General features: G+C 42.7%; 1 protein-coding gene across 2 annotated transcripts in view; it reads right to left on the bottom strand.

Annotated features, from left to right (window-relative positions):
• Positions 1-26,347, bottom strand: part of XPR1 (xenotropic and polytropic retrovirus receptor 1) — a 255,509-nt gene that overhangs the window by 94,963 nt on the left and 134,199 nt on the right. For both annotated transcript variants that reach the window (XM_075131507.1, XM_048860140.2), the window contains exon 3: positions 13,525-13,626. In XM_075131507.1, the coding sequence (XP_074987608.1) occupies positions 13,525-13,626 (102 nt within the window). The remainder of the gene's footprint in view (positions 1-13,524; positions 13,627-26,347) is intronic.

The raw sequence follows: 26,347 nt of genomic DNA, 5'->3' as shown, positions 1-26,347 counted from the left end.
AGTCACCTACTACAGGACAGGCCTAACAAAGAAAATAACAGAACGCCACTAGCCGTCACCTTCAGCCCCCAACTAAAACCCCTCCAACGCATTATTAAGGATCTACAACCTATCCTGAAGGATGACCCAACACTCTCACAAATCTTGGGAGATAGGCCAGTCCTTGCCTACAGACAGCCCCCCAACCTGAAGCAAATACTCACCAACAACCACATACCACACAACAGAACCACTAACCCAGGAACCTATCCTTGCAACAAAGCCCGTTGCCAACTGTGCCCACATATCTATTCAGGGGACACCATCACAGGGCCTAATAACATCAGCCACACTATCAGAGGCTCGTTCACCTGCACATCCACCAATGTGATATATGCCATCATGTGCCAGCAATGCCCCTCTGCCACGTACATTGGTCAAACTGGACAGTCTCTACGTAAAAGAATAAATGGACACAAATCAGATGTCAAGAATTAGAACATTCATAAACCAGTTGGAGAACACTTGAATCTCTCTGATCACGCGATTACAGACATGAAATTTGCGATATTACAACAAAAAAACTTCAAATCCAGACTCCAGCGAGAAACTGTTGAATTGGAATTCATTTGCAAATTGGATACAATTAACTTAGGCTTGAATAGAGACTGGGAGTGGTAAGTCATTATGCAAGGTAACCTATTTCCCCTTGTTTTTTCCTACACCCCCCACCCCCCAGACGTTCTTGTTAAACGCTGGATTTGTGCTGGAAATGGCCCACCTTGATTATCATACACATTGTAAGGAGAGTGGTCACTTCAGATAAGCTATTACCAGCAGGAGAGTGGGTTTGTGGGGGGGGGGGGGTGAGAAAACCTGGATTTGTGCTGGAAATGGCCCAACTTGATTATCATACACATTGTAAGGAGAGTGATCACTTTAGATAAGCTATTACCAGCAGGAGAGTGGGGTGGGAGGAGGTATTGTTTCATGGTCTCTGTGTATATAATGTCTTCTGCAGTTTCCACAGTATGCATCCGATGAAGTGAGCTGTAGCTCACGAAAGCTTATGCTCAAATAAATTGGTTAGTCTCTAAGGTGCCACAAGTACTCCTTTTCTTTTTGCGAATACAGACTAACACGGCTGTTACTCTGAAACCTATTATAATTTAGGTTTTTTGTTTCTACTGGTGACTCACATCTGCACAGTACCTCAATATGGGTGCAATAACATTCATTCCACACATGGATGAAAAAAATTAAAGGGAACATTGCTCGTATGGCATCCAACTGTGCTCCGATAAATTCCAGGTGTTGCACCAGCGTTAGCGTAGATTTTTCCAGGTTTACGTGACGGCCGAGGCTCGAGAAAGGGTCCACTGTCATTTGTGTGGCGTTAAGGGAATCTGTTTCAGATGGCGCCTTGATGAGACAGTCGTCCAAGTATGGAAATATGATGACTACTACTTTACATAGTTTGGCAGCCACTACCACAAGGACTTCGGAGAACTCCTGAGCGGCTGTAGAAAGTCTGAGGAGCAGTACTTTTTATTGATAGTGATCAGTTTCCATGATGAATCTGAGGAACTGTCTGTGGGCAGGATGTACTGCAATATGCAAATATATGTCTTGGAAGTTGAGGACCGAGAACCAGTCTCACTGTTCTAGTGCTGGGATAACGGTGGAGAGGGTAACCATCTTGAAGGGTTGCAGTTTGACAAACTTATTTAGGTTTCGAAGGTCTAGGATTGGTCTCCACCAGACGAATTTATTTGGATCTGAAAATAATGGGAGTGAAAACCCTTCCCTGAGCTGGGGCCAGCTCTATCACTCCCAATTGTAGAAGGTGGTTTATTTCTTGTAGAATGCATTCATGAGAAGCGTGTCTGAAGAGGGATAGGGAGGAAGCATGGTTTGGTGGGATAGATAGGAATGGGATGGAGTATCCTTCCTTGACTATCTCTAGAACCCACTAGTCAGAGATAATCAGCTGCCATGATAGAAAGAAGGGGCTAAATGGTCACCACACTGGCGGGATGTTGGAGATGGTTGTTTTAACTGGAACAGGGGGAGGCTTCTCGGGGGCCTTGACCACACCTTCAAAATTCTTGTTTGGCTGAAGGTGTGAGAGGTAGCTCCTTGAGGAGTCACACGTCTGCATTTGGTAGGAGGCTTCTGTCGAAGGCACTGGGTGTCGTACTTTCGATGAGGAGTGAACTGGTAGTTGGGATTGCGGGGGAGGTTGATATTTCTGTTTGTCTCTTTGGCGCTGGTATATAAATGCTGAGAGAGCAGAGAGTTGCCAGAGTCTCCTTCAGGGAGTTTAGGGATTTATCAGAGCACTCCGCAAATAATATTTGGCCCTCAAAGGGTAGGTCCTCAACAGTGGTTTGTACCACCTTAAGGATGCCTGAGAGGTGCAGCCAGGATGCCCATCTCATGATCATGGCAGTTGTGATGGAACGGGCAGCAGTATCCATGGAATACAAGGAAGCTTGCAAAGCTGCAAGGATGAAGAGGTGTGCCTCAGATACAAGTGCCTGAAGCTGCTCCTTTTTGTCATCAGGAAGGTCTTGGCAGAGTTCCTATATTTTAGAATAAATGACAGTTGTATTTAGCCATGAGCGCCTCATAGGTTGGATATGAGGAATTGGAGCATAGTGGATGAATAAGCCTTGCGACCTAATGGGTCTAATCGCGTCCAAGACCTGTCATAAGGGGTGAATCTAAGTTATTGGCATCCCTTTTCATGCACAGCATTGACAACTAAAAAAATTGGAGTGGGGAGAGAGAAAAGAAATTCCATGTCCTTAGCAGGGACATAATTATTTTCGTCTGCCCGCTTCCACATTGCTGGGATGGATGCTGGGGTCTGCCAGAGCACCTTGGTGGGGTCAAAAAGGGCCTCATTGACCAGGAGGGCTATTTTGGAGGATAAGGATGCATGCAGGATGTTGAACAGTTTATGCTGCACTTTCACTTCCTCCAAAGGAATCTGGAGGGAGTCTGCTTTCCTGTGAAACAGCTCCTGGAAGTGTTTAATATCATCAGCTTATGTAGGTATGACCCTCAGCAGATCAGAAGTGACTACACAGCTCTGTGAGTAAGGGTGAGGGAGTTGGCAGTGCAGGAGTGTTCTCTTCAGTCCTTCTTGTCAAGGGTAGGGGATTCGGCAGAGACGGATGCATCCTGGAGGTGAATGTCTGGCTGTGAGGATGGTGTTGCCAGGAGGGCTTCAGGGTTCCTTGACCATGAGATGCTGTTCCAGAAAGAAGGACTGCTAAACTAAGATGGGGTCCACCTATTGAGGAAGGGGAAGAGCATATTTGGCTACAGACTGGCTAACCTAGTGAGGAGGGCTTTAAAGTAGGTTCAACGGGGGCAGGTGACCAAAGCACACAGGAAAGTCAAAAAACTGGAAGAAGGGTCGGAATCTGGGGGGAGCATGGGCTGTTATAGCAGAAATAAGGGAGAGAAGACAGAACTGGGGGGAAAGGGGGAGGGAAGGAGAAATCAAATCATAGATTCATAGACATTAAGGTTTGAAGGGACCATTACAATCATCTAGTCTGACCTCCTGGACAATGCAGGCCACAGAATCTCACCCACCCACTCCTGCAATAAACCTCTCACCTACGTCTGAGCTATTGAAGTCCTCAAATCATGGTTTAAAAACTTCAAGGGGCAGAGAATCCTCCAGCAAGTGACCCCTGCCCCATGCTACAGAGGAAGGCGAAAAACCTCCATGGCCTCTTCCAATCTGCCCTGGAGGAAAATTCCTTCCCGACCCCAAATATGGCGATCAGCTGAACCCTGAGCATGTGGGCAAGATACACCAGCCAGAGACCCAGGAAAGAATTCTCTGTAGTAACTCAGATCCCACCCATCTAACATCCCATCACAGGCCATTGGGCCTATTTACCATGAATAGTTAAAGATCAATTAATTGCCAAAATCATGTTATCCCATCACACCATCTCCTCCATAAACTTATCAAGTTTAATCTTGAAGCCAGATAGGTCTTTTACTCCCACTGCTTCCTTTGGAAGGCTGTTCCAGAACTTCACTCCTCTGATGGTTAGAAACCTTCATCTAATTTCAAGTCTAAACTTTCCGATGGCCAGTTTATACCCATTTATTCTTGTGTCCACATTGGTACTGAGCTTAAATAATTCTTCTCCCTCTCCGGTATTTATCCCTCTGATATATTTATAGAGAGCAATCATCTCTCCCCTCAACCTTCTTTTGGTTAGGCTAAACAAGCCAAGCTCCTTGAGTCTCCTTTCATAAGACAGGTTTTCCATTCCTCAGATCATCCTTCTCTGTACCTGTTCAAGTTTGAGGTCATCCTTCTTAAACATGGGAGACCAAAACTGCACACAGTATTCCAGATGAGGTCTCACCAGTGCCTTGTGTAATGGTACTAAAACTCCTTATCTCTATTGGAAATACCTCGCCTCATACATCCCAAGACCGCATTAGCTTTTTTCACGGCCATATCACATTGGCGGCTCATAGTCATCCTGTGGTCAACCAATACTCCAAGGTCCTTCTCCTCCTCCATTACTTCCAATTGATGTGTCCTCAGCTTATAACTAAAATTCTTGTTATTAATCCCTAAATGCATGACCTTACACTTCTCACTATTAAATAAGTATCTTAAATCTCTGTATACTAATGCAAGAAGAATGGGGAATAAGCAGAAAGAACTCAAAATTCTAGTAAATAAACATAACTATGACAGATGGCATCACGGAGACTTGGTGGGATAATACGTATGACTGGAATATTGGTATAGAAGGATACAGCTTGCTCAGGAAGGACAGCCAGGGAAAAAAGGGAGGAGGTGTTACCTTATACATTAAAAATGTATACACTCGGACGAGGGTTGAGATAGAAATAAGAGACAGACTTGTTGAAAGTCTCTGGGTAAGGATAAAAGGGGTAAAAAAACAAGGGTGATGTCATGTTCGGGGTCTACTACAGACCACCAAACCAGGAAGAAGAGGTGGATGAAGTTTTTTTTAAACAACTAACAAAATCATCCAAAGCACAGGACTTGGTGGTGATGGGGGGGTGGGGACTTCAACTACCCAGACATCTGTTGAGAAAACACCACAGCAGGGCACAGACTATCCAACAAGTTCTTAGAATGTATTGGAGACAATTTTTTATTTCAGAAGGTGGAGAAAGCTACTTTGGGGGGGAGGCTGTTCTAGATTTGATTTTGACAAATAGGGAGGAACTGGTTGAGAATTTGAAAGTGGAAGGCAACTTGGGTGAAAGTGATCATGAAATGGTAGAGTTTATGATTCTAAGGAATGGTAGGAGGGAGAACAGCGGAATAAAGACAATGGATTTCAAGAAGGCAGACTTTAGTAAACTCAGGGAATCGGTAGGTAAAATCCCACAGGAAGCAAGTCTAAAGGGAAAAACAACTGAAGACAGCTGGCAGTTTTTCTAAGAGACATTATTAAGGGCACAAGAGCAAACTATCCCACAGCATAGGAAAGATAGGAAGTATGGCAAGAGATCACCCTGGCTTAACCAGGAGATCTTCAATGATCTAAAATTCAAAAGAGTCCTACAAGAAGTGGAAACTCGGTCAATTTACAAAGGATGAATATAAACAAACAACACAAGTATGTAGGGACAAAATGAGATCAAACTAGCTAGGGATATAAAAGGAAACAAGAAAACATTCTACAAATACATGAGAAGTAAGAGGAAGACCAAGGACATAGTAGGCCTGTTATTCATTGAGGGGGGGGGGGAAGACAGAACAGAAAATGTGGAAATGGCAGAGGTGCTTAATGACTTCTTTGTTTCGGTTTTCACCAAGAAGGTTGGTGGTGTTTGGACACCTAACATAGTGAATGCCAGTGAAAATGAGGTAGGATCAGAGTCTAATATAGGGGAAGAACAAGGCAAAAATTACTTAGACAAGTTAGAGGTCTTCAAATCACCAGGGCCTGATGAAATACATCTCAGAATACTCAAGGAGCTGACTGAGGAGATATCTGAGCCATTAGCAATTATCTTGGAAAAGTCATGGAAGACGGGATACATTCCAGAAGACTGGAAAAGGGCAAATATACCACCCATCAATAAAAAGGGAAATAAGGACAACCTGGGGAATTTCAGACCAGCGAGCTAAACTTCTGTTCCTGGAAAGATAATGGAGCAAATAATTAAGCAATCAATTTACAAACACCTAGAAGATAATAAGGTGATAAATAACAGTATGGATTTGTCAAGAACAAATTGTGTCAAACCAACCTGATAGCTTTCTTTGACAGGGTAACAAGCCTTGTGGATAGTGGGGAAGCAGTAGATGTGGTATATCTTGACTTTAGTAAGGCTTTCGATACTGTGTCACATGACCTTCTCATAAACAAACTAGGGAAATGCAACCTAGATGCAGGTGCATAACTGGTTGGAAAATAGTCTCCAGAGAGTAGTTATCAGTGGTTCAGAGTCATGCTGGAAGGGTATAACGAGTGGGGTACCGCAGAGATCGGTTCTGGGTCAGGCTCTGTTCAATAACTTCATCAATGATTTAGATAATGGCATAGAGAGTACACATATAAAGTTTGCAGACGATACAAAGCTGAGAAGGGTTGCAAGTGCTTTGGAGGATAGGATTAAAATTCAAAAGTGTCTGGACAAACTGGAGAGATGTTGAAGTCATTAGGATGAAATTCAATATGGACAAATGCAAAATAATCCACTTAGGAAGGAACAATCAGTTGCACTCATACCAAATGGGAAATGACTGCCTAGGAAGGAGTACTGTGGAAAGGGATCTGGGGGTCATAGTGGATCACAAGCTAAATATGAGTTAACAGTGTAACGCTATTGCAAAAAAAGCAAACGTCATTCCGGGATGTATTAGCAGGAGTACTGTAAGCAAGACACGAGAAGTAATTCTTCTGCTCTACTCCGAGCTGATTAAGCCTCAACTGGAGTATTGTGTCCAGTTCTGGGCTCCACATTTCAGGAAACATGTGGATAAATTGGAGAAAGTCCAAAGAAGAGCAACAAAAACTATTAAAGATCTAGAAAATGTGACTTATGAGGGAAGATTGAAAAAAAATTGGTTTGTTTAGTCTGGAGAAGAAAAAAGAGGGGACATGATACAAGTTTTCAAGTACATAAAAGGTTATTACAAGGACGAGGGAGAAAAATTGTTCTTCTTAACCTCTGAGGATAGGACAAGAAACAATGGGCTTAAATTGCAGCAAGGGCGGTTTAGGTTGGACAGTAGGAAAAACTTCCTAACTGTCAGAGTGGTTAAGCACTGGAATAAATTGTCTAGGCAGGTTGTGGAATCTCCATCACTGGGGATTTTTAAGAGCAGGTTGGACAAACACCTGTCAGGGATGGCCTAGATAATACTTAGCCCTGCCTTGAATGCAGGGGACTGGACTTGATGACCTCTCTAGATCCCTTCCAGTTCTATGATTCTATGATAGCCTCATCGGAGGAAGAGGAGGAGCAATCAAGTGGTAGCGTAATCTCCTTGTCTGTTCTCCTTCCTCATCCACTATGCCGAGTGATTCAGTCTCCGGTGGTCGAGAAACCGATGGGGAAGGTGAATGTGTAGGCCTCTGGCTTTGTTCTATGGGAGGCTTCCCAAACTGCGATCTGTACATGGCCCTTGGATCCCAGTATGGCCAATGTGGAGGGAATGGCATATGGGGTTGCATTCAGGGTGGTCCGTACCAGGGCCCTGCATCTGTTGGAGGTCACGGATAGTGAGGATGTACAGATGACGTGCTTTGTGCCTGTTTGAATGTAATGGGGGTCAGGGTAGTCCTCCTCCTCTTTCTCCTCACTGGGGTAGGGTGGTGCAGTCCTCTGAGGGGAACGGGAGCCATGCTGTGACTCGGAGAAGATAAAGGACGCTGAGGAAGCTCGTCTGAGAACTGGAGATTCAGGCAGATCAGATACAAGCAGGTTCTTAGGGTATCTGAACTCCTGAGGAAGAGGGAGGATCATCACTGGTATGGGTGGGTGTATTGGTGCCGAGGGAGAGGTGCATTCTCTTGAGCAGCCAGCAGACAGAGTCAAGGACTTGCTTGATGCCAAGAGTTTGCTCAGTGCCAAGGGTGCAGTTGGTGCCAGAAGGCACACTAATGCTGAGCACTTGGCTGGTGCTGTGTGTTTTGTGAGTGTCGAAATCAATGTTGGCACCAATACAACTGCTGGTGGTTTCATCAGTGCCATGGCACCCAAAGTTGATCTGGGTGGGGTGGTCAGCACCATTTTTGAGGATCTTGCAGCCCTGTAAGTCTGCCTGTTAAAGTCCTTAGACCTTTCTTTAGCTCTGGTACCGGAGGTACTGGTACAGTCCCTGGAGTTATGTCTCATCCCCGAAGACATGGAGGCTACCAACCTTGAAGGGGATGGTGTTCTGGTGGGCAATGCCTTGGAGAGAGCCAGTTCCTTCCCGTCAGCATGGGGAAGAGATTTTCTCTTAGATGGATGCAGCAAGTGAGGGTCGGTGGACGACCTAGCAGATCATGAGAGCCTCATGGGGGAAGTGGCCATGCCAGGGCCAATGCTGGACGCAACGATCTCTCTCTGAGGAGAAGTCATAGCCGAATGTCTCTGTCTTTTCTGGCTCTGGCAGTCAGGTTGTGGCAATGGGTACACTTCTGTGAGATGTATTCCTCTCCCAGGCAATGGGTGCATTGTGGATGACCATCAATTTCTGGGAGGGCATCCTGGCAGGAAAAACAACTCAAACCTGGAGATCAGGGCATAAAGGTGAGGGAGAGAGCTTCCCAGTCGGGAAGAGCAGGAAGGGGGAAAACAAAGCCCTAAGTTATGAGCTAACGGGGAGGGTAAGAGGAAGGAAAACGAAGTGTGTTTTGTTTTTCTTCTTTCTTGGGAAAGGACGAGAAAAGGAACAAACTAACTACTAAAACTACACTAAAACTAACAGATAAGGCACTGCCTAATAACTGAAAGGAGAAGCAGGCTCTGCTGCAGATTCTGTCCCAGATCAAAGATGGCAGAGAAGGAACTGGGGGGCGGTTAGACTGCACAGTGCTATATATACCCATGCCGCTCACAGTGCAAGACGGGGAGGCACCCATGCGTGGTCCCACAGGCACTGCTGATCTCCAATCCCAGGTGGTGGGGGCCCTGCCATACCTATAGTGGAGCACCCATAGGGACATCACTTGAAGAAAAAGAGCAAGATTTATCACACTGAAGACAGCAGAATAAAAATCACTGTGCTAACATAGCCTGTAATTTCTGTAGTTATCTACAAGGATGTTAAGCAATTTCCAACAGGAAGGAAAGTGGCATGGGAGATAATCTGGATGGGAGGTGTACATAAGACAGTTTCTGTTAAGATGTGGTCTACACCTAAGACCAAGAATGCCTCTCAACCATGCACATGACGAGAATAACTGGCAAGTACCAGACCACACTCCAAGCCAACACATGCCTGAAGTATGACAGGATCATAGGTCTGGCATGAACAATTCGAGTGATGTTCCTCAGGCAGTTATCCATTGCTAGGGGTGAAATATAGGAGCACTCTTGAAATGATTTTATATTATGGAAAGTCATGTTGTCACTCCATAATTAAGGCACAAGGAAGCCTATTGTTACAAGATTGATTGTAACTTTCATTCGAGAGGGTGGAAATCATTCTGCTCTGCACAGCTTTTTGAAATTTTAAACAGGTGAAAAACTCACCATGTATTAACTAGCAATTCCACTGAAAATAAAAAGTTGCTGGAAAATGATGTTTGCAGATCTTCATTATGGAAATCCAGTGTCAGATCTAGAGCTGATTCCAGGATGTTGAATACTAACAGCAAATTGATTTCTTGATCATTTTATAATTAATAAGTGTTTAATCTGATTCTGTGAAGGTTGATGGGAGGACAAGATTTTAACTATCCTCCCCATTTGTTATAACCTTTCAAATTTCAAGTGAAACTGAATAATAGTTTTCATATTTAAGCATTAAGAATATAGTACAAAAAGGATTTTTTTTTTACATCAAGAGTATAACGTAATCAGATTTACAGCAATCAGAAAAAAAGTTTACTGTTCCAATACTTTAACAGCATATTAACATCAACATACGTTAAATATTAAAACATTTCACCATGCAATTAATTATTTCTTCTATTTTGTGCACATAGGTGGTGGCAGTAATGAGCTGCCAAAATCTTAACAACAGGTTCCCTCATCAACCCACGAGGGGGTCGTTGCCCACCCCTGCCCCCCGGGACTCCTGCCCCATCCAACCCCCTCCCCTGTCCTCTGACTGCCCCCCAGAACTGGGCAGGAGGGTCTCGTGGGCTACCGTAGTGGGTGCCCACCCCACCCCTAAGAGCCAGAGGCACCTGCCGGGGGGCGAGGTGGGGAGTCCCGGCGGTGCTTACCTGGGGCAGCTCCCAGGAAGCATCCGGCAGGACTCCTAGGGGTGGGGGAGCGTAGCTGTGGGGGAGCAGGGAGCTCCCCCCACTCATCACATCAAAAGTGGTGCCGACTCCCTGGGTACACCGCCCCGCTCTGCTTCTCTGTGCCCCCCCACCCCGGCTTCCCGCGAATCAGGTGTTCAGAGGGAAGCCTGGGAGGACTGAGAAGCAGGCCGCAGCTTCCCACTCAGGCCGAGGGTGACGGAGATGAGCTGGGGTGGGGAGCGGTTCCCCTGCGGGTCCCCAGTTACCTGCTGTGGCGCGGGCAGCCCTCCTTGCGCCCCCCTCCGCGTGAGCTCACCTCTGCTCTGCCTCCGCCCGCCCCTCCCCCCCCCGCTTCCCGCGAATCAGCTGTTTGGCAGGAAGCCTGGGAGGGCTGAGAAGCAGGCCGCGGTTTCGCGCTCAGGCCAAGGGTGGTGGAGGTGAGCTGGGGCGGGGAGCGGTTCCCCTGCAAGCCCCCCACAGGTTACCTGCTGCGGTCCAGGCAGCCCTCCTCGCGCCCCCCACCCCCGCCCGAGCTCACCTCCGCTCTGCCTCCCTGGGCATGAGCCCAAAGCAACCGCTTGCTTCTCAGCCTGCCCTGGCTTCCCAGGCCAACAGCTGATTTGCGGGAAGCCTGGGGCAAGGGCAGAGAAGTGGCGTGGGGTGGCGCGTTCAGGGGAGGAGGCGGAGGCGAGCTGGGACCGGGGGTGGGGCGGGGAGCTGCCAGTGGGTGCTCTGCACCCACCAAATTATCCTCTTGGGTGCTCCAGGGCTGGAGCACCCATGGAGTTGGTGCCTAAGGCGCCACTTTGGGCCAGTTAAATTTAGAAGCCCTTTTAGAACCGGTTGTCCCCTGTGGAACAACCAGTTCTAAAAGGGCTTCTAAATTTAGCAACCAGTTCTAGAGAACCGGTGCGAACCGGCTCCAGCTCACCACTGGGTGGTGGTGGTTGTAGGGTGAGTCAAGCTCTAAGCTGCTGTTATATTTTTACCGGTATATGAAATACTTGTTTGGGTGGGGGAGGGGGAGAGAAATGACATGGTTTTAAAACAAAATAAGAGATAGGCTAAGTTTTGGGACTTGATATTAAAGAGTTAATAATAAAACATTCCCTAATTAAAGTGACAAGTCTAAAATGGTGTCTGAAGGAGTTTTGGTTACTGCTGTTACTTTTGAATCATAGAATATCAGGATTGGAAGGGACCTCAGGAGGTCATCTAGTCCAACCCCCTGCTCAAAGCAGGACCAATCCCCAATTTTTGCCCCAGATCCCTAAATGGCCCCCTCAAGGATTGAACTCACAACCCTGGGTTTAGCAGAGCATATTTTAGATGACTAAACAAAACAAATTAAGAAAAATATTTCAGGTTTTTTCGGTGTTACTTTTTTGCATTTAACAGTGCCCGGATACACGAGTTTCACTTTTGTTTCATGTACTAACATGAAAATATAACATTCATGCACACTACTCTGGAGATGAGGGGTAGAGAACTCAACTGCATGTTCTTCCCTAGGCATAGAAGGAAGGGATAAAACAAAGCAGCAGTTGCTGTTTTAGTATGAATAGATGATCCTGTGAAATAAGGTTCAAACCAGAATGATCCCACTGATGGGGTCTTTTACATCAATGGGATATGCTCCTTTAAGGGGTCACCCACCCTGACCCCTTCCCAGCCAGGACTTTTCCACCAGGTCAAGGTAGTGCAATTTGACCATGCAATGAAGGTAGTTTTTGTAACTCCAGGCATAAGAATCCTAGTGGGCTAAGAAGGGTGAGAGTGAGACGTTTCTTTTGGAAGCACAGAGTTACGTTTAAGGTTCATTGAGAGTGAAGGTGGCAGTCACTTTCTGAGGACACACTTTGTTATCTGCTTTCCCATTTTAAGTCTGAAGCTAGGGAGCTGGTCTGAAGGGGAAGGAGGGTGGCAGCAGCAGGATGAAAGGAGTTTTCATGGGGCTTGAGAGAAGCAGCAGCCATGTATGGGACAGGGAATTTCCTCCACGGAGCCAACAGAGCAGGGACAGTCAACAGAGAAGAAGAGACTACTTCCCTACATGGAATCTGGGCAGAGGGCAGCAGTAGTGAACAATTACTGACATTTGAGTTTTATTAATTATTATTTCCCTCATAGCCCAGCCTCTGGTGCTTCCCTCAATGAAGTCATCCCCGGTGCTTATCACAATGTTTAGAGGCATAAATTCAACATTATGTATTCACTTCTCGATTAAATCAGAGTAACTGACAGACTAACAGGAGGCACCCTAAACTTTGTTATACAAAGTTTTAGTAACTGACAAAATGCTAAGAAAAACTATGGCAAATATGAAACCCATGAAACCCCCATGAAACCCATTTCCAACATTTCCAAAACAGGATGGAAACTGGTCCAAAATCTGACAGCATGTTACTATAATACCACTGTTGCAAAGTCTTTTCTAGAATTATTATTACACAAATGACAGGCTCCGAGCTATCAGTTTTAATCTTTATTTCCAGTTTATTTATACATTACGAGAAACTTCATTCCAGTGGACATTTCAAAATGCTATACTAACAAAAATGGGTATAACGTTCATGGAAGAAACACAGCAATTATAACACCTTTGCTAGGTTTCTTCATTTTTCAGTCCCATCAACTCTAATAAATTTGAACAGAAACAGAAGCACAGGTTACATTGCTGCGTAATGTATTTGCCAGATACCTGCCATTGGCTATAGGGTTGTGTGCATCAGGAAGTTGCACTGGTTTAACAAACTGTTTTTTTAAACCTATCTAGTTCATCTGGCACAAAAGGCTGTTGGATACACTCATATTTTTGTTTAAGCATGGCATATTCTGGTTTGGCTTAAGTCTATTTCTAACCGAGCTAAACTGAAATATGACAGTCAGACCAAACAGGACCATCCACACAGCTTTTTTGGAACAGATTTAGTTATATCATTTTAAATTCACACCTTAAGCTAAAGCAGCTTTCTTACATAGACACACCCTATGATTTTCTGATGGTAGACCTTCAGGAATGTTATAGTTATTCTGTGGGTTTGGAAGTCTTAGATCTTTGTGTGCTATACCTTCCACTAATTCTATTAGAGGTAGATAAGCAACTTACCTGAATAAAAAGTGTTGATTTTGGCAAGTTCCTTCTCACAGGTTTGGAAGAACTTCTCCTCAAACTTGGCAAAATACCTCTTCACCGTGTCCTCATCTGTGACTGTGAAACAAGAAGAAAAAGTTTATAGTAAGAGAATAAGGAAAGAGGGTTATGAAATCACCTGCCAATGTTAATTTTGGTCTCTCTTGGTGACAAATGTGAAAATATTTCTCCAGAGAACAAGCCATCTTCCCTGTAATAATTGGCAGAATGTCAGGAAATATCAAATCCAAATACTCCTTGAGGGGACATAACCCTCACTTGACTGGAACGTTTTTTGTTCTCTTATTCCAAATCTTTGCTGCAATGGAGTTTAACAATGCCCAAAATCTAGCAGGGAGAGGAAGGAGGAAGATTAATCAAGATGAGTAATGACACACAGGTGCAGCTACTGAGGGCACAAAGACATATCACCTCAATTTCACTATTGAGTTCACTCTCCTGCCTAAACACTGCTGTAGGTTTCATGCACTCTCATCCTGGTCCCTAAACCAACTTTCTGTACAGAAGCTGCACCTCTAGCAACAGATCAGATGAAAAGACTGCTTTTTTACTCTAGGAATTCAGGCTGGACTTTGCGTTAGCCCATAAAGGAAACAAATTTAAGGGTGAGTTAGAGGTCGACTGGTAAGATTCTGGTTTATAAATTTTTATTTGGCGCAAACTCAATCTAAACATGTATTACTGATTTCTTTGGTAAAAACAGTGAAGTAAGAAATGGGGCTCTAAAATATGGGACTTTTTGCAAACAGATAAGAAAAAAAGCCAACTGCCCAATAATCTTAGTGTAAAATAGAACATCTTCCTGTTCTATTTTACTTTACTTGCACTCTTACATATATTTGTCTAAAACTATTTTTGCTCCCCCATCAGTGCATAAGACACAAGTCTACTAATGCAAACTTGTCCAAAGTGTTTAATAAAACACAGGGGTTATTCCCAAGTTTAGTGCACCTGAAAGCCTAGGCGCAGCAGTCACAGAAGCAGTATGGTAAATGCTCTGTGGTTCATACTTTAAGTACTATATTCCTGTCATTGTTTTACCATTACATTCCTTCATTTTTGAGGGGTCTAACTTCAGTTTGCATTGTGTTGGAATTGTATACAAGTTCTCAGCCCAGAAGAGATGCTGGTTTTACTTTAAAAAAAAAAAAAAAACCCCAATTGAGCATTTACATTTATACTGAGTCTGCAAAACTCAGTATAAATGGAACACTAATTTGTGTTTAAAACAGAAGTCTCAGACTCTTACATAGAGGGCCAAATTAAATTTTTTGTTATAATCCATGGGTTCTAAAAGAATCACCCCCCCCTTCATATCTGTTAGAATCCCCACACCTTCATACCACCCAGAAATCTTGTGTCTCTAAAAATATTTTCCAGTCATGCAGGGAAAAGCAGTACTGTACCTTCCCCTTGACTTCTAAAGACTTCCTCTTTACACTCCTGGTATTTTACTACTTCTCTCCCCATCATATTTTCCCTCAATATGTTGCTCAACTTTTCCCATCCTCGTCAGATCTTTTTCTCTGGTTCACTCTATTGTGCTGTTGCAGCAGACTTCCAAATAAAACTCGCACAATGTTTCATTTTGAAACCAAAGATTCAATTTCACTTTCACGTGACAGCTCAGTGGTGTCCTTCAAAACAATTCACTGTGGCCAGTCACATATTTCAGAGTCTGAGGTGAAGAGTTCCATGCTATGGAAATGACAGTACATAACTTCAAAGAAGCCATTTTAAGGACTCATTTATAAAACCTCTTCACATTTTGTATTGACATGCAGCAATAAGAAAGGAACAGTTTTGTCTCATCTCAGTCTCTCTGCAGTCTAAGGACTAGAAGAGGAAAACAAACCTTGAAAATAAAGCTGTGCTAAGAAATTCTAAAAATCATATAATCATGAAGGCAGGTCAGAATTTAGACACAAAAAATGGTTGTGTCAAGTGAAAGGAAGGCTATACAAATGCCGCAAAAAATATTTACTAATTATTAAACATTTTCCTTTAAACTCCATTTTACAGGCTTCTGACTGGAGTGGATGCCAGAGTCTTAAAAATCAGTTTTTTTTTTCTGGTAACAAACGGTTTCCTTTCAGTTCAGTTTCTCACTGCAGCTCAGTAATTTAGCTGCAATAATAGACTAATTCTGCCCAAGGCTATTCCATATTTATTGTTTTTGAAGCTGAACAGGACAAGGTTTTCTGCCATGTGAAAGCCATGATGCCAGAAGTTGCCCTTGGATTAAGAAGCTCCATGACAACAGAAGCTGCTTTTACAAGGCACTATAGCTGCCAAAAAGGACCGGCAGCCACTTTCCTTTATGCTTTTTCTACATCCCTAATGGGTTTTTTGTTCTCGTCCCCATGGTGCCGCCATGAATCTGGTTGAAGATGAAACTCTGATCAGTATAACCACCTCTCAATTGTATCCCACAGCTTTACAGAAAATTGTATGGATTTCCACGTTTCCAATTCAGAGAAAGTAAGTGGGAAAAGCCATTCTCACTTGCAAAACCAAAAGTAAAAGAGAAACCTATGCAACTTCTGACACGCCTACACTTTTCAGTTTCTTGCACTTTGAGCTCAGACAGCAGCTGAGAGATGAAAAAAGCATGATGGATATTAGTATACAAATTCCCTTCACATACATCAGGGGTGGCCAACCTGTGGCTATGGAGCCACATTCAGCTCTTCAGAAGTTAATATGTGGCTCCTTGTATAGGCACTGACTCCAGGGCTGGAGGTAGAGGTGCCAACTTTCCAATGTGCCAGGGGGTGCTCACTGCTCAACCCCTGGATCTGTCACAGGCCCTGCCCCCACTCCACCCCTTCCTGCCCCCTCCTCTGAGCCTGCCATGCCCTCGCTCTTCCCCCTCCCTGAGCCTCCTGCATGCCATGAAACAGCTGATTGGGAGGTGCAGGGCGCGAGGGGGAGGGGTTGCGGGGGGGGGAGGGGCTGGGAGCCGGGCAGAGCTGATGGGGCGCTGCTGACATATTACTGTGGCTCTGTGGCAATGTATATTGGTAAATTCTGGCTCCTTCTCAGGCTCAGGTTGGCCACTGACATACGTTTATTGTTGGAGTTAAAATATTTTCAGTACATTTGTAAGCAATTAGTTTAATGGCTTGTGTTCTGGCAGCTGTACTGTAATCATTGTAGCAACTAATTGTGAGAGAAGCAAACAGCTCTGCTCTATCAGATAGAGCCAGAAGAGTTCCCAGAAGTCACCTACTACAGGACAGGCCTAACAAAGAAAATAACAGAACGCCACTAGCCGTCACCTTCAGCCCCCAACTAAAACCCCTCCAACGCATTATTAAAGATCTACAACCTATCCTGAAGGATGACCCAACACTCTCACAAATCTTGGGAGATAGGCCAGTCCTTGCCTACAGACAGCCCCGCAACCTGAAGCAAATACTCACCAACAACCACATACCACACAACAGAACCACTAACCCAGGAACCTATCCTTGCAACAAAGCCCGTTGCCAACTGTGCCCACATATCTATTCAGGGGACACCATCACAGGGCCTAATAACATCAGCCACACTATCAGAGGCTCGTTCACCTGCACATCCACCAATGTGATATATGCCATCATGTGCCAGCAATGCCCCTCTGCCACGTACATTGGTCAAACTGGACAGTCTCTACGTAAAAGAATAAACGGACACAAATCAGATGTAAAGAATTATAGCATTCATAAACCAGTTGGAGAACACTTGAATCTCTCTGGTCACGCGATTACAGACATGAAAGTTGCGATATTACAACAAAAAAACTTCAAATCCAGACTCCAGCGAGAAACTGTTGAATTGGAATTCATTTGCAAATTGGATACAATTAACTTAGGCTTGAAAAGAGACTGGGAGTGGCTAAGTCATTGTGCAAGGTAACCTATTTCCCCTTGTTTTTTCTCCCCCCCCCCCCCTCAGATGTTCTTGTTAAACGCTGGATTTGTGCTGGAAATGGCCCACCTTGATTATCATACACATTGTAAGGAGAGTGATCACTTTAGATAAGCTATTACCAGCAGGAGAGTGGGGTGGGGGGAGGTATTTTTCATGCTTTGTGTGTATAAAAAGATCTTCTACACTTTCCACAGTATGCATCCGATGAAGTGAGCTGTAGCTCACGAAAGCTTATGCTCAAATAAATTGGTTAGTCTCTAAGGTGCCACAAGTACTCCTTTTCTTTTTGCAAATACAGACTAACACGGCTGTTACTCTGAAACCTGTCATTATGCTACACATAAATATCTCCACGGTATTCTATATTTCTAATGCTTTTCTAATAGGTGTTTGCAACACAAAGAAGAACAGGAGAGTCATTTTTGTAAGCTTTTAATGCTTGTTCGGGTTATCATATACACATTTTACACTCTGCAATATTTTTAAACTTAAGAGGATTATTGTTTAGCACCAATATGTTAAGTAAAGATATAAACATCTTAAGATTCAAGTGACGCAAACCACTAAAACTTTGCCTATGGTTACCATGTCATCAGAATCTATTGATATGTACATAGCCTAATAAGGTCAGTTTCCTGTACAATATTCTCCATAGGTTAGGTCCAAAGAGCAATCTATGCAAAAAAATTACTTATGACACATTAAAGATAAAGGCGGAGGGAAGAAAAGTTTGTCCCAAAGACTGAAAAAAGAATACATTTCTCCACTTCCCCAACCTGAATGGTCTCTAGGTAGAACAAATGCTTCCTCAAACCAGAAGTAACCCCTTTTTTCTCCTCCTAGTTTTGAACTGCCTTTTAAAAAAAAAAAATCCCCACATCCCTAGCTCCTAACATCAAATAGTGGTGCCCTGCAAATCTGTTGCAAAGGTCAAAAACTCATCTAATTTATGCTTGAAACGCAAACATTTTGTAATATCCCTGCCTCAGTAAATATGCAGGATACACACAGTCCAGTTTCACTTTATTATTTTTGGTTTATTATAAACATTTATTAATGTTCTTCATTTTAAGTTGCTAATTACTCAAATTGGAATCTCTCCCCATTCTTCCTTTTAAATGAACGTAAAAAGCAACAGCGATGATGCACACAGTTACCATGAGACTTGAACCTGCTAGTCACCACTGCAGAACCACTGGCTGGGTAGCAAATGAGCGTGGGGAGTTAGAGCACTTTCGGTTTCCAAGTAGAGCCCTGCATGGGACTATTTTAAATCCTGCTCCCACCCACTCCGCTATTATGGCAGCAGGTCCCGCAGGACCCTGGTCCTACTGCAGGGTTGTACACTAGTCCCACACAGAGCTCTACGTCCAAGCACACTACAAAATGAAGAGTGCTTGAGAGCCTCAAAGCTGCTGCCTTTGAAGCAGCCTTGCTCTGTACAATTAGCCATATTTCAAAACCAGAGATGCACCAGGTATCAAACCACATTCCCTTCACACTAAGATGCACCATCCTTCCCTTCATACTAACAAAGTAACCACAAGACATCATAGCAATAGCTGAAAAATATTAAATATCACTTAAGATGGGAATCAAACAACAAGTCAGAAAAAACAATGAGTTTTGAAAAGGATATGAAAAGCCAGAGTACTGCTCTTGGGAAGACTTCTGATGACATTCTTGCACATCTCAACCCAGCATAAACATGCTAGAATCTCCTGGAAAGTTCTGGATTGCGGATCTGAACTTTCCAAATATGATCTAACAATTTTAAGTTCAACTTTTGGGCAAAAATTAGAGCGTATCCCTCAAAACAGATCTTACAAATTCACGATATGATCACAAACTGACAGCTACTTCTTTATAAATGGTTTACACAGCACATTCAAGGCAAAGCATAATGAAAATCCATCACAGCATAAAGACTGGGTAATCTTTTTCTGAAAGTTGTATCTATTGGTATTTTCTATGCCTTTCCAGATCACAAATGAAAGTAGTGAAATCTGATGGGTAGCACAGATCATCTTAGCCCACAACCTAAGTCAGCTCTACCCATTACTTTAATACACATGGGATTACCATATTAAAATTGTACAAGAAACAAAGAGGAAAAGTTAAAAAAAGCAGAGCATAGACATGCTCCAGAACAAACATTGTAGCTCGGTGCAACACAAGCTCTCGGTTGACACAAGGAATTTATAACACTATAACCTGTTTCATGCAGCCTCAGCATTAACAAATTCAGATGCACTATATATGAAACATGCTGGAAAGGACAGAGTTTGGAACCTCACAAGTATATGTTCTTTCTTCTTTAATTTGTCTATTTTCCCTTGAATACTTTCACACCACCACAAGAAAGCTCCCCTTAAATACCCTAAAAACAATTCAACTTAAGCAAATTTCAAAAATATTATTTGCCATTTTATCCCCAAAGGGCCCCAGAAGAATAAACCTGAACAGTCATTTTTTGGAACTGTATTGACAGGGTGTGACGGGTTCCCCCGGGGTACCACCTACAATTGGGGTACCACTGAGCCCTCTGACCCACCAGCCTGGGTGCCCTCTCACACTGGGGTGCTATGACAAGCTGCAAACCTGCTCGCGGTCTTACGCTTCCTCCAGCATTAACATACGTAGGGACACACCCAGCTGCAGTTACATGTAGACTCTCTGACAAGCCACTGCATAAACCAACAATAGGTGTAGCCCATAGGATTATTTTGCTAGTTGTTATATCCTACTAAACCAGCCAGCAGTATCAATTAATGTGTTTCTTTTTCTGAAATTAATCCATTTTATTCTTATACTTTATCAGTATTAATTCCTTGGAATTTAGGATGTGTTTCGGCATGTGTTTCCTAATAAGTTTTGTTGAAATGCAAGAAGCCTACCGGCCTGTAAAATCTGGTAAGATCTACTATATAGCAAAAAGTATAATCAGTTATGAATATGTCAGCATAAAAGATGGCAACCTTTGGCACAGATAAGAATGGTCCCTGAACTTTGGGGAACCAAAGGGAGGAACTATCCACATCACATCACAGGTTTATCCAGCATCTACAACCAGTTGGTAACCGCAGGGTACACCACAACTTGGAGGTCACTAAAAGAGCCTAGGTTGGCAGTTTTAGAGTGAGATAATCCTTATTTATTTAGAAAGTCTCAGCTTGTGCAGTACAGTATAACTACTCAACATTCCAGCACCATCGTGCAATTGGGCATGCCAGGAGTGAGGCTGGTCCTTCACCTCCTATTACCGGGTCCTCAAGGAAGGGTGTGAGTATGTTAGGTTAAGGTACTTATAATAGAAATGTTACCACCACGAGTTTTGGAATTCTTTTACTGTTTTGCAGTTATAAGTTTCATAGCATTTATTATTCTTATGTTAATTTCAATAAAGTTTTTATTAATTTGGTATTGTCCTCCGTGTACATGCTCTTGCCAAGCACCCAGAGAGTCTTCCCCTGATATAGAACTCTCTGAGCTCTTGAACTCTGTATTCTGAATTGGATAAGAACCTACAAAAGTTCTGGTTGGATGCGATCAATGGCAAGCCATAACAGCTAATCCATCAAATTCAGGTCTACATAGGCTACAGCCAAAATATCCACTAGCTTTCCATCTTAGGACCCCAGAGCTGTACCGTCCTGCCCTAGTCCATACCCCAACCAGTACGAATTTATTATCCAATTCACCTCCCCCTCAATGTGGAGAGAAAATGCAATGACCCTGTATTAAACCAAGGTGAGATTTCCAAGGACTTCACTCCAAACTTACTGGATTAGATTAAAACATAAAATAAATTTATTAACTACAAAAGACAGATTAAGTGATTATAAGTGATAGCACACAGATTAAAGCAGATTACCTAGTAAATAAACAAAACTGCAAGCTAAGATTAAGGTACTAGAAAGATAGCATATAAAGTAGCAAAATTCTCACCCTGGCTGATGATACAAGCAGGCTGGCAGATTCTCAAGGTAAAAGCTGCACTTGCTTTACAGCTTGGAATCCCCAGGTTTTTCATACACAGGCTAGAAATTCTGTTAGCCTGGGTCCAGCACTTCCCCCCAGTTCAGTCTTTGTTCCTCAGGTGTTTCCAGGAATCTTTTTGTGTGGGGAGTGAAGAATCACAGATGTCACTCCCTGCCTTATATAGCTTTAGCATATGGCGGGAACCTTTTGTCCCAAACTCAGTTTGTGAAAAAAACATTGAAATCCCAAGACGGAGTGTAGAGTCATTTGGCCTGGTTACATGCCCTTCCATACCTTGCTGAGTCATAGCAGCCATTACTTACGGCTGTCTGAAACGTTCACAGGAAGGTTAAGTTCTTCCAGGGTCCCTTGTCTTTGCTGATGGGCCATCAGCACTGTCTGGCTTCTTCACAGATGTACCAGAAAGGCTAGTTGTGGGTGTCACCCAGAGTAAGCACGACTGAAATACAGCTACATAGTCAATAGTCCTAATTTTAGATTAAAAATGATACATTCATACAAAATGATAATCATATTCAGCGATTCATAACTTTTCAAATGACACCTCACATGACCTGTCTTGCATAAAATGCATCATAATTATGCTATAATCATATTGTAATAATATCACTATGTCAAGAATATGGGGTGAAGTATCACACAGGGCCAAGGGAGTTATGACTTACTCTCCAAGTTAAGATAGATTTACCTATTTGTTGTTACATACTGTATGGAAAAGACAATCCAAAAGATATACTAGAAGGGAAAGACAGCTTCCTGATTATCAGATAACTATTATGACATCCATTGATACCTAGGGATATCCATAATGGTTAAACAAAATGTAATGTGAAGCACTTGTCTCCTGTATCTGGCCATCATATCTGTTAGCAACTACTTCCTCTAACACCCACACCATCTAAACATAAAACAATAAAAATGTGCATAACTGGAAGCCACCAACAAAGTGAGTCCTAAATAAGAAGGGAAATCTGGTACCTTGGTGTTCAGAAACCACAACAGTCACAATTCAGAGCAACTGCATGTGATCAGTCCTCTACACAGGGTTTCTTCTGTGGCTACAGATTCATAACACATTTTTCTTCGAACAAGCATGCCCATGAATAGGTCTTCCAACTTCCCAAGAAAGACTGGGGCCTCCCTTGAACAGAAGCTCCTGTCTGTTTGCTGGATCGGAAAGCAGACCCCCTCAGGCTATTTATCTTAAAGTCCTTTCTTTGCCTGCTTCTATCTAGAGACTCCAGTTTAAACTAGTATATGCAAGCCCTTCCTGGGGTGGTACCTCTCAACAGGTGTTACAACCTGAGTGAATTTACCTAATCATCCCTCAACTGTTCGCCTTTAAGGTGCCACCGGACTTCTAGTTGTTTTTGTGGATACAGACTAACAAGGCTCCCCTCTGATACTTAATACAAGAAGATCTCCCAAAGACACTGCAGGAAATTGCCATATCTGACACACTGGGTACAATATAAAGACAAACAGAAAAGATTAAGGAAGGAAGGCAGGCAGGCCACATAATGTTAAAATTCTTCCTTAAAAAAGGAAAAGCAAAAGGTAATTTTTATTAGCTTAGCACTGAAAGCTGCTTTAAAAAGTTAGTATTAGCTGGCTGCAGTTGCCTGAATTTAGAATCATAAGTGTGTAGGAGAATGGGTTGCTTTGGTGCTGGCTCTATTCAAAATCTTCAATTATAACAGTTCTCTCATTGAAGCAGGCACTCAAAAGGGAACAAATGGACAACCACAATGTGCCCATTGCCATTCCCAATAGAGGCAGAGTGGGGATGTAAACTACTCCTTTGCCTGATCAAACAGATATGAAAAGAAGCGAAAAGATAGCTGGACTGGCAATTGCTTCAGAGCAGATAAGACATCTCTAAGCTTCTGAGAGTTTTCTTCCCCAGCTCCCAGACTAACTGGCCCCAGATTTGACGTTTTATTTGAACCTCATTAAATTGCTGTTTTGAATTCCGCAGATTGTCAGAGTTATAATTTAACTTCACTGTTCTATTTCCATTTTCTATCCTCAGTGCTTGTCCATTATACGGATGTGATGCTTAACATCTGCACAACATTGCCTTCCAAGTATTATTTATTATATTAATACTCCTGGTCAGGCCACTAATTGAGGGCCATGTGGTGCTTAAGACTCAAGGGACAGTTGAGAAAAAAACCTATTTGGGGGCAGGGGGGGCGGGAAAAATAGATGAAAGAAATGTAACATGGTCAGGAATTTGTGTTGTACGTACTGGAAGTTTGCAGCGCAATGCTAAAATAGCATCAGGGAATCAAACTGCTAAACATGCTACATAGTGATGGCACCCCGTGAAATTTTTTCAGTAACCAAACCAGCCTCCATGTCTTTTCAAAAGGGAAAACAAATGGTGATTTATGTGCTTGTTAATGGTGTTCTACTCACCTAAACTGAAGATGTTAGTGACACCACATTTTTAAGTGTTAACACACAGTCAACAAAAACCAGCTGAAAATTTTGTATATTTGCTATTACAACACACACCTTAGAATGATTTACCTAAATGAAAGACTAGAGAATTATTTTTTCAGTTTTTCTTTGTGCAATTGTCAGCACTTTAGGTTTTTCTAGAGTAGAGTTTGTGGTCCTGTTTAAACTCAAGTTAAAACAAAAATCAATTAACTGAAATTGAAACAGGACCAAAAGCTCTGGTATAGACATACCTTTTGTGTGTTGTTAATTTCACTGAATAACCAATAACACAGTTTCTCCACTTAGTGAGGCTCAGAACGGGATGGTATGCGGCACTCCAGCACCTGTCTCAAGCTGCTATCTTGTTCACCAGACCCTCAGCTTTAAAAATGAAAGTCATTAGCTGATATAGGTGCAAAAAATAAAAAGCTCAAAAAAGTGAACAAAGTTCAACTAATGCAAAGATAGCTGTGTGAGCATGGAAAAAGAGATGGGATAAGTGTGATTTACCCCATTCATTTCAGAGAGGTATCAATTCAGATGGCCAGTGATGATAATAAAATGTCAGCACTGTTATTTTATTCCTTAAGGAAGAAAAGAGGAGTATCACAGATCTGCAGTTTACTGAGAGTGACATCTCATTTTGGCACCACAGGTGAGAGGCATTTGGGAGACAAAAAACTTATTAATGGGGAGAGCGGGGGGAGTAAAGAGCCAAGACCTATGACCCTAACAGAGCCAATGTACATATTCAAGTCCCACTGAAGGGAAGCCACGTAAGAATTCATGATCATACTTTACCATCTACACAACATACTCTGAGCAGTGTTTCATTTTGGCAATTGACATGATCAGTGATTTTGTAGGTAGAGCTTGGGAAAATATCACCACTTTCCCCACCCTTCCCCAGTTTGATCCTTCTACCACACAACAACAAGGAAAAGAAAAAACACTCATTAAAAAAAAAAAAAAGGAAAATGGTGTTACTAAGCAGACGAAACTCTGGGAAAGGATAGTTCCCAATTTTTTAAAATTAACTAGCATTCAAATTGCAAGTGTCCCTTCAATAAATTCACCCTACCTCCCATTTTCTCTCAACCAGATGAAATGCATGTAAGTCCAACAGAAGCCACTCTTGATACAAGCCAATAATGTGTCAGTTACTATAACCTAATAACTACCATGCTTCCTGACCTTTTAGCAGCGTGATATGTAAATATACGCTTCATAAAAATGAAAAGACATTCCAATCTTGTAGCTGATCCCCTTAGGATAGTCTTTCTAATCAATGACTGAAGAAATTACCATAGATGCTGGGAACTGCTGCAGCAAAACAATTAAAATAAACTCAAATATTCCAATGTTTAATATAATAGAGGTCACTCACTTTAAAAGTCACAAACAGTACTCCTCCTTTCCCTCTTCTTCCATCCCCCATACATTTACTAGGGAATTTTAACAAATGCTTTACTCTATGGCATTATGACCTCTGCACATTAATACTGATTACATTTCAAAGAAACGATTCAATCAGATAAGAGAAACAATTTTTCAAAGTGATGATTTTCCTACTGCAGCTTTGAGTTGTAAGTATGTGTATACACATATATTGACAAAATATGTATATGAAACCTTGGTTCAATTTTATAAAACCAAGAGTTTATTTTCATATTTCTGACAGGAGATTAAGCTTTATAATAAACTGCTGCTTGTACTCCTTTGGTTAGGACTTCAATTTTTAAAAAGTCTTATTTTCAGGGTTTTATTATTCGGCAATAAGAGCTCCCTACTAGCTGAAGAGGCAGAATCTCTGGCATGTTAAAATGAAACACAGGATAGAAAACCAATAAAGGTAATCACATTTTGATCTAGATGGATTGTGGTAAACAGAGTATTTATTTATTTTTTTAAGTGCTGTATGATGATTGTGGAGGAGACAGATGTTTTTCCTTCCACTACTATATTGGCAACATCCCATGCAACAGAGCAGTTCTAAGTCAATGTACCTGAACTGCCAGCAACTAAAAGCAGATTCCTTGCAGGAAGAAATATCTGACTATTTCTCTGAAGATACATCAGTTGGATTTAGGTTGAATTGACTGCTTCAGTGAGGAGAGGTTTTTTTCCCCTTCTGGATACAGCAAAGTGTTGGTGGTTGAGTTTTGGCCAGCTCTGGTCTTTGAGGTCCCAGGTGAACTCTGGCAAGATTGTCTTGTCACTCCACCCTGTCAGCAGGTGCTGCTCCCTTGCAGGGAGTAGAGAGTTAGATAATGCTCATTAGAAACAAGCCTGAATAAAAGGGTGAAGTTAATAGTTCTTTCAGAGAGGGAGCAAGGATCTGGGACAACAGGGTCCTAAGGAAAGACTCCTAGGAACATAATGTAAGAACGGCCTTACTGGGTCAGACCGAAGG

The sequence above is a fragment of the Caretta caretta genome, chromosome 8 (assembly GCF_965140235.1).
Source record: "Caretta caretta isolate rCarCar2 chromosome 8, rCarCar1.hap1, whole genome shotgun sequence".
Lineage (NCBI taxonomy): Eukaryota > Metazoa > Chordata > Testudines > Cheloniidae > Caretta > Caretta caretta.
The sequence above is the reverse complement of the archived record's forward strand: the minus strand, read 5'-3'. Positions and strand labels throughout refer to the sequence as shown.